Here is a 9,516-nt window from a genome sequence, read left to right as displayed (position 1 = left end):
ATCCCTTTTTTTCCTTTTTTATATGACATTTTTGCAGTATAAAAGCAATTGACATCAAACGACGCAAATCTAGTTTATTTATGTATATCTTATTCCTTTCGCTACTTTTTCAGTTTTAGCAACTTCGGCAAAGTCTGCAAGGGTATTAAAACTTCGGCTTGCCGAAGTTAGCTTCCGTCCTCGTTTAGTCTGAGATACTAATGTAATTTGCACTAGAAATAATTTTATTAAAAGACGAAATAGTAATAGTAGTCATAACCTGCAATAAGTAATTAACTTTACATTGACAAGATTTCCGCATTAGTTAGCAGACAAAGTGTATGTTTTATAGAAATTATATGAGCCCCTAATACTACCCCACAGAGTTGTTTTGAGGCCTATATATCCCGAAAACGAGGACGATAGTTTTGCATAAACATGTTGGCTAACAATGCGTGAAGAGAATGTGAGAAAAGGTTAATTAATTTATGTCGCACATGCTTAATGCCCATTCGGGGACCCAGCGGGCACCTCTGCTGCTTTATAGTTTCCCCGGCGCGTTAATGGACACATCCGACTGCCGTTCCGCCTGCCCATGATTAAAACTAGGCATGTTTGTCCATTTAAGCCCGTAATTTGTGTCGTAAATCACTCCACAGTCAGCGCCCACGTTTCGCACCTCGGAGTCGTATTTTCCGGGTGGTGGAGGTATAGAGGTATCCATTGTAATGCCCCGCTTGCCTAATGAGTCTAATTGGGGTTGAAACTGCCCTTAAGAACCCTTTTTCGGGTTCGGATATTGCCGAGTCTTTAGTTGGCCATATGAGTGGCCATGATGCGGTGCCAAAAGGTGTCATCTTGCCCCATCATTAGCGCCATTTGTTTTGGCCCTGCGAAGTGGTAAGCAGGTCGGGAGGAGGGCTGTTAAACCGGTTCATTTGCATATCAAAGGCCATAATCAGCACCTTGCAAAACAGTTCGGAACAACCTCGAAATGCATACATATACATACCAGTTTTTATGGCATGAATGGGGGGGGGTTGAGGTCATATAGATGGACAGGCAACCATATTGACAGGCTCCATTTGCCAGTTCATTTGCATGCCAAACTCACCTCACACCTCCATTTTCACCTGGGGTTAATGCCTCCACATAAGGCGTAAAATTATGAGTCCTGCATTAGCGTTAATTGGCTGTGCGTGCAGATACGTGTCGTTCGCATAAAAGATACAAAAGTATCTGCAACTAAAAGGCGGCACAAAACGTGCCGAGAAGTCCGCACTGAACCGGTTTTAAATCTGCAGTATTATGAAAATTATGGTATTTTCACCATTTTCTTGAAATCACAGGAGAGTCCTCCTCCGACGACTATCCCCCCCCGTTGTCCCCCGCTTTTCCTTTAACTGGAAACAATTTGGAATTGAAACAGTCTTGAACGTGGCCCCCCACTCCTCATCCCCGAGCACGCCCCCCTCCCAAACGATTTGCACCAACTGGACGAGGCGAAATTGCCGCAGCTGCGCAGTGAAGGACCTCGTCTAACTTCCAAGTTGGAACCCCAAACGATTCAGGGCGGAGTCATCGCGGCATTGGCGGGCACCTTTCTACACCGATTGTCGGGATTTAGGTGCACACCCACACACACACACACGGACACAAAGACACACGGCTGGGATTTCCACCTCCCCGATTTTCCGCAACCCCATCCCAGCTTTTCCGCGCCGTGGAGTCGAGGGAAACTTGGAGGAGGCCACCGCCCAGTCCATCAGCGGCAATCCGTTAAATATTTTAATGGCCAACAAAAGCATTTTTCGCAACGAATTTACGATGATTCAAGACAAATATTTGCAAGAGTTCTGGGCTTTAAATGTTTATTCTACCAGATTGAAGGCACACACAAAAAATTAATAATCACAACCTGGCCCTTAATTTGAGCAGTGTTTTTAAAATAACTATGTTTAAACATAATTTAATTGCTTGGCAAAGGGCCTCTCATTTTTAAAAGAAATGTGATTATAAAATAAATGATTTCATTTTGGTTTTCATTTGGAAATGATTAAACGGATGAAAAGGTTCTTCACCGATAAAACTACTTTATTTAATAAGCAATAAGTAAATTTACAATTCATAAAAATTATTAGAGTCTTAATAAATCTTATTTTTATGATGACGTCTTGTTGGGAAATGAAATCTAGAAAATTTCGTTCTAAAATATCAAACAGCTTGACTTCTAAGAAAAGCATAAAACACATTAAAAGAATAGTAATTTAACTCCACCTCTGAACTTTATCAAAAGCTTTACTTAGAAACATTAAAGTCTTTCAAGCTAAGTAAAGTTAATATATAATTGCCATGAAACCAAAAGTTTATTAAGCTCAATAAATCATTTTTATGACCGTACTAAAGTTGTATTGTTATATAAGATTGGTCTTGCAAACTTAAACAAATACATTAAAATAGAAAAACTATTTTTTTCCATTTGCAAACCCACCTTTATTGTTATAAAGCCTAACTTGTTATTGCCTAGAAATGTATTATATTGAATAGCTCAACTCATAATAAACGTATGTAAGTATTTTAAATCAAGTTGAAACGAAACTGTAAAGAAAAGTTATTATAAATATAAATGGGGATAATCCATGCAGTTCTAAAGAATTCCTAATAATAACAAGTTTAAAGCTGAGCTGCGAAGACAAAGGATTTCTTTAACATTTATAGCCGAGTTAGCATTCGCTTAACCGCCGAAAATGGCATTTCTAGTTCTCATTTCCAAGCTGATAAGTCGACGGAGACATAACCATTTCGGGTTTGTAATGTCTTGGGGGAAACTTTCAACTGGCAGGACTCAATGGTTATTGGCCCGGCCAAGTGCTGCTCCATTCTTTTTTACGATTGCCATACTGCGGTGTGAATGTGGCTCACATATGCTCCCCTGATTGCGGGTAATTGTCATGTAATAAAATCCAGAATCATGCTCTGTATCTACTCGGGCTTAGTGGGTGATGAGGCCAGTCGAAGTAAAGACAATGCCACCCTCAAAAGTGAACGATATCTACCGACAACTATTTGAGTCAGCATATTTTTCAAAAGACTTTCCAGGAATGGGTGGGTGGTGGAAATGTCCCTGCTTATCTACCCATCCTCTCACCTGTGTAATTATTGCGGACCTTTGGCCACTCGTAAATTATATGTGATCCCTATAGCTAATAGGTAATTTATGTTCTGACCGCAAAACAAACCAACAGAAAAAAAAGGACAAACTTTGCCCGCAAAAAGTAAAACAAATGTCCACGGATTTGGTGTCCATTAGCCTGCGGGTGGAAAACGGGGGAGAAAGGGGTTAGACATGTCTTGTGTGCCGGTCACCTCTGGTGGAAAAAGATACAAAGGACCCACATCAGGTCCTTTTCGGACAATCTAATTACAAAGGCCTTGGGCACATGATATCCTTTCTGGGCATGATGCCCCTTTCACTTCATACGAGTATTTCTGCAACTTTAAAGTCACTTTAAATAATCCATTAGCAATGCCTGCACATCACCCACCGACGAGAGTAAGGGACTTAAAAGCTAAAACCTGTTGAGTTACATCTCAATTCCCCGAACACTTGGCTAACTAAAAAGCCATACCCCTTTTGTATATTTGGCATTTTCTCCCTGCAAATTCACTTTGTCTATACGTCTTGGCACAGATTATGGCTGCTTTGAATAACAATCGATGGCGCGACATTGATGGAGGATGGCGCTAAGGAATGGAAACCATTGTCTGGGTCCTAGTGCTTTTCCTCGGGCATTTTATTACCGTCTGGAGTGGCTGCATTTCCCTGGTTTCCCTCGCTTTTTTTTTTTTTTTTTGTGGTCATGCCTCTGATGTTTGAAAGCTATAAATGGTTTTTGTCATTTCGAATATCGATGGCAAAGTGAATTTTTACGACGGCAATATGCATGCCAACGGATCACAGATTTTGGCAATATAAATCGCTGACCCCTTTAGCCATATCGTATCATTAACATAATCATCATCACCATCAGCGTTGATTTGTTCTAGCTTGATTAATGGAGTTATCCAATCGAATCGAATCGAATCAGACTGGGTCAATGAATTCTCATTAAACCAATTTCGATGTGCATATTAATGAGGTACAGCGAACACAGGTGACATAATCAATAGTTATTAACTTGTCCATGTTTGTGAATTAATTTAAAAGATTTTCGTACTTCACTTGAGCCTTGCTCACAACTTCAATTATAAGATTACAATCCACACCAGAGTTAACCTTGTTCAGAGCATTAAGTTCAAGATCTCTAATTTCATTGAGCTTTATTTCCCTGCTCTCAAATCCCATCTTAAGTTGCTTGTCAAGTTCTAAGACCCAAAACCAGAAACCACAACTAGGAACATAACAACACTGAGTCATCGGCTTCATGACTTCTATATCTCCCATCTGAATACAATTGAATTATAATTGTTTTCGCTGGCAAACTTTATTTTATTTTTATTTCTGCCCATTTGTTGTGCACACGCCGAATGGCCAACAATGTGCAGTGACTGAGACTTTGACAATTATCATAAATAATTTCATTACAATAATTAGTAATGCACGCCTAATGACGTGTAAAAAAATGATTATGCAGATTTCTGAAATACTCTTTCTAAGAAATAATTAAAAGTTCAAATAAATGAAAGAGAAAATGCAAATGAGAAAGAGATAAATTAGAAATGTAGATGTATTTGAAAAAGAGGATTTATAATAATCAATTATTGGATTTCTGATGAATGTAAAAAGCGATCACAATTATTTTGTTTTTTGTAATTAATCAATTTGGTAACATATTGGTACATGAAATGATATAGAATATATCTTATTATTAAAACAGGTAATTGTAGAGTGGGCTATTCGTAACAGTATTAAAGTCACAAACATATGTATTAAATAAATAACATATATATTAAATAAATATTAAAATACATCAAAAATACACCAAACCTATATATTAGTATTAAAATTGTGGGACCAAAAAACTAACCTTTTCCCATATTTATCTTACCCAGAGTACCTAATTTGTACATTAACAACTGATGGATAAAAATATCTTCAAATCAAACAATGCACAAAGCAATCATGATCGTCGAAGGGAGAGGAAATAAAGACGAGGTGATCAGCCGCAAAGCAAATCAATCAGCGTGGCAATCAGCGATAGCCATTGCAAATTAGATACGAAAATAAGACAGAGTTTTTGCCATACCCTGACCCACTGTGCGGATAAAATCGGGGATCTTTCGGGATGGAGGGGACAAGCGTAGACATTTGACAAAAGCCGAAACAAAACTAACAAATTTTTGGCTCATTATTTGTTCTGGCTTCTCCAAAATGCGCGGGCCACAAAAAAGACCAAACACTTCATTATAAACAGATCGTGTTGAGGGGGAATAGGGGGGTATTTGGGGGGTATATCTGGGATCTCCAGCTCAACAGCTTACAGCGATCGTTGGGCCCCAATGTTTTCAGTCGTCAAACGGCAGCATCCAACTCAAGTCGCAAGTTGCGGAATCAACAGAAGCTTCAGAATCGCAGAAACATTGTTTACCTGGGTGATCTTACAAGATGTTCGACAATCATCGACTTATGGTAATTGTGATTGATCGCCCACGGCGAAGACAATAAAAATATACAGATGCTAGTGTTGTAGATATAGTTGCTGAAGCAAAAACATTGGTATCGTTAAAGCTGTGAAAGAAGGGTAGACCAAAAGTTAATAAAAATAAAGAGAAAAAGTGTTGAAGTAAAAACCAATAAGGATTTAAGGACTTCTAATTAAAATAATTATTGTGAATCGTCAAATAAGTTTTACAAATTCCCTCCAACAACCTTTACTAATTTAATTTTTTTAAAACTCTTTCAATATTTCCTAAAACTATCTAACGATTCCTTCAATTTGAAAATAAGAACTTAACTTTTTTAATGAAATTCCAAATTGGTAAGCCATATCCTTCTATTATTCAAACTTTTCAAAAGTATAACTATAATTTATAAAAGAAACATATAAAAAGTGTTGACTTTTTATGACATTCCAAATTTGTTAAATATATATCTCTATCACTTATTTAATGATTTAATTAAAAAACATTTACAAAACAACAGAGCAAGCAAAACAGCATATTCATAACTTTACAATATTACTATATATATGTTTATATTTGTAATCCTCCAGCTTCTTTGCTTCTGCTTGGGAGCACTGATTAGCGTGTCCCTGGCCATCGAAGAGTCCTCGGACATCGAGGAGGATGTGATCAGCATAGCCAACCAGACGCAGAAAGTGATCCGCGTGCATCCGCAGGACCTGCCACCCAAAAAGGACAGCACCGGCAGCCAAATGAACTCGGCCTTCTTCCAGATCCAGACCCTGCGTCCGGCTACGTCGGGATCGGGATCAGGATCGGGATCGGGATCGGGATCTGGCCAGCGGCAGTATGTGGACTCCAAGCAGATGCGAAAGAGGCGCCCGAGGCCAGCAGCCAAACTGCTGGGTGGGAATGTGGCCGCCAGTGGTGAAGATGCGACGCAGCCAGCCTTGAAATACGAACTAAAAGCCTTTCCCAAGCAGAAACTCAAGCAGCAGAAGCAGCTAAACTTGGACACTAGGTTGGCCATGGAGGGGGTGGAGGCCCAAAGTCAAGTATTACCCGTCCAGATGACGCCGGGCCCCTATCCCATCTACTACGTGGTGTCCAAGACCAACGGACGCTTCGGCAAGTTCCCCATCAAGGCCTTCCGCTCGCCCTCGGAGTTCGCCAAGTACCTGGTGAAGAGCAAGGCGGAGCCCATCGCCCGGGATCAGCGCTTCGAGGTGATCTTGTGATCTTCCCCACTTAGTCAAAGCTAATGCCTAAATGCCTAAATTATTACCCCCTAATCGTAGTCGTAACTATAATATAATATGAACGCTAATTGCCGCAATAAACATGTGTATATCTAAATTTAGCCAATGAAACAAAAGCAAAATCCGTTTGAGTCATAGTTTAAATATTCTTTCCCTTAATTGTTGGGGTTTTATTTCTTTTAATGGTTTTTCTGCGCTCTGGTAATTACATGGCATCTATCTTCATCTCTGACTCCATCCGCGGAGTTGGGCTAACTGTTTTGCTAGCTGTTAACTGGCCTTGTCATATGCTAATTTGCCAGCGAATCGAATCGAGTGTCGCGTATAATTAAGCCCCGCATACCCATAACTATTGTCTGGCATTTACATACAGCAACAATAGATGCATAGATAAATAGATACATAGATACGTAGATACATTTGATTTATGGCGTTCCCCTTTCGGCGGCTTTTTCTTGCGAATATCTTTCCAAGTGTCGTTTGCCTTTGTCTATCTTCAGGTTTCCTTTTGTTGGCGCGATTCTTCAGCTGCTTTCTTCGCAAAACTAAAGAACTTTCTCCTGCCCAAATATAGAATATGATGTTTTTAAGATATGCATAAATTTCAGAGATAGAATTGTTCTTTATTTAACATGTTTTTAGGAAAACCACTACTGTGGAATCCAAATAGTAAGCTATGGAACACTTTCTTGTATTTTTACAAGTACCTAAAAATAAAAAAATTATTTTGAAATTTCTTCGGCTTAAATATAGATCATAATCTTTAAAGATATGCATAGAATTGATGGATGAAATGGTTCTCAATTTAGGAAGTGTTTGGAACCGAACGTTTTGAAATAACTTCGGCAGTAGTCTTATTATTATTAAAAATCAATAAAAACATAGAAATACCTTACGATTAAATATAATTCCAATTCAATTCGATCAATTAAATTATAAATAATTGAGCAGTCATAATTACAATCAGCAGATAACATCGAAATCATCCATCTGAAATCAGAGAAAACTGTCAGATACTTTTCATTCGACTCCGCAAATCAGAAGCGAATGGAGGAAATAATAATTGCGATTTTTATGGCACACATGTAACTGGGGGTTGTATCTCTAAGTCTGGTTAATCAACCTGCTGGCGGACCCAGTACCCCACTCCGGAAAATAAACCCCCTCCCCCCCACCCCACACACATGCGCCCAGTGCATTTCCCATTACTTTTGCTCATTTCGACTCCGGCGAATGTGTAATGAACTTGTGGGCATGACGAGAACGCTGAACAAAGTGTGATATCGAAATTTCCCAAAGGATTCAACGCCATATTTTTGCCAGCCACGAAAAAGATTCCTTCCTTGCAGGACTCCCTCCCATTCACCTCCTTCGAATGTGTGTGTGTGTGTGTGTGTGCGTGAAAAATTCAAGGCGAAAAAAGGAGGAAAACCCCAAAAGAAAATCTTCAAGCAACTTCTGCAACTAGCTGGCACAACTTCTGCGGGTCTCGTATAATCAAGCGTAAAAATGCGAAATTAATCAACTTCAGAGTCGACGTCTCAAGTTAACAACGCACAAGGAATTGAATTAAAACTTTTTGCCCCCTTGTAACCCCTTTTCCCGGAAAACTGCCCTTAACTCGGGTTTATTCAATTATGTATTTGCGCTTGTCCTGCAGTAAAAATTACAATCCACAGGACAAGTCAACAGAATTATGAACACCGCCTGGGCAGTAAAAAGTAAATAAAATTCCAACTCCGCGGAAGAGGAACAAAAAAAAATGTATATATTTTTCAAACTTTTCTCGGCGACAGAAGCTGGATTTTTTCCTGCCTTTTCGGGTGAGTTTCTTTTCTGCGGTAATTGCAACGTCTCGCTGTCCTCGGGGAAATGTGAAACAATAAATGAAAATAAATGAATTTTTGTTAGCCCAATGGCCAGCAACCTCGGCCAATCGCCGCGGGGCAAGAAGAACGTAAAAAATTTCATTAATTTCCAGCTTGGCGGCTAACCGCCAACTTGATAACTTAACTTCATTGGGCTGAAACGTTGGCTCTCCCAATGACATTTGACAGCCCTTCGAAGCTCGAAGCGTTCAAGGATCCCAAGGACCAGGCAACAGTACCAGTCGAAAGCCATTTGATCAAAAATTAATGTGTAGTTTGGAACATTCTGTCACATTATACGCGTGTCAGACGGTTTAAAGGGTTACAAATTGGGCAGCCAAAGACAACGCAGCCAGGTGCCGAGGGGTGGAAATTGTCGAAGAAAAGCAAGCACCTTGGTTCGATAGTTAACGTTTTATATATTAGAAATTGGTTAGAGGTTTTTATTTTATTTTTGCCTTTCAAAAAAGTGCCCTTGTGGGAAGGTTATTCATCTTTCAGCTGTGAACCCTTTACTTTCCTTTTAAAATCTCTTAAGATGCCTAAAAAATCAAAGTTCAAATTACATTTTTGAAGCGAGATGACAATAATTAATAATAATCGTATTAGCATGTTATATAATTATTTTTAATTATTGTCATCTCGCTTCAAAAATTAATTCTATTATATTAACCAAGTTATGACGAACTAAATGGAATATTTGAACTGGTTTCATATTAAATAATATATATCACATTCTGGCCAAATTAATGTTTCCATTTGCCCATTTTATAGACAGTTTATTATAG

General features: G+C 39.0%; 1 protein-coding gene across 2 annotated transcripts; it reads left to right on the top strand.

Annotated features, from left to right (window-relative positions):
• The first annotated feature begins 5,482 nt into the window (after positions 1-5,482).
• Positions 5,483-6,982, top strand: LOC108041587. 2 transcript variants are annotated; one of them, XM_017119531.2, is made up of 3 exons: positions 5,483-5,608; positions 6,192-6,528; positions 6,585-6,733. In XM_017119531.2, exons 1-3 carry the CDS (start codon positions 5,585-5,587, stop codon positions 6,620-6,622), a joined length of 399 nt encoding a protein of 132 aa, XP_016975020.1. In that variant the 5' UTR covers positions 5,483-5,584; the 3' UTR covers positions 6,623-6,733. The 2 variants fall into 2 exon arrangements, with proteins under 2 accessions (XP_016975020.1, XP_016975019.1); XM_017119530.1 differs by having other exon boundaries at positions 6,192-6,982.
• The last annotated feature ends 2,534 nt before the right edge of the window (positions 6,983-9,516 follow it).

This window comes from Drosophila rhopaloa, unplaced genomic scaffold, assembly GCF_018152115.1.
Source record: "Drosophila rhopaloa isolate 14029-0021.01 unplaced genomic scaffold, ASM1815211v1 contig_115, whole genome shotgun sequence".
NCBI lineage: Eukaryota > Metazoa > Arthropoda > Insecta > Diptera > Drosophilidae > Drosophila > Drosophila rhopaloa.
Note: the sequence above shows the minus strand (reverse complement) of the source record. Positions and strands in the feature narration are given on the sequence as shown.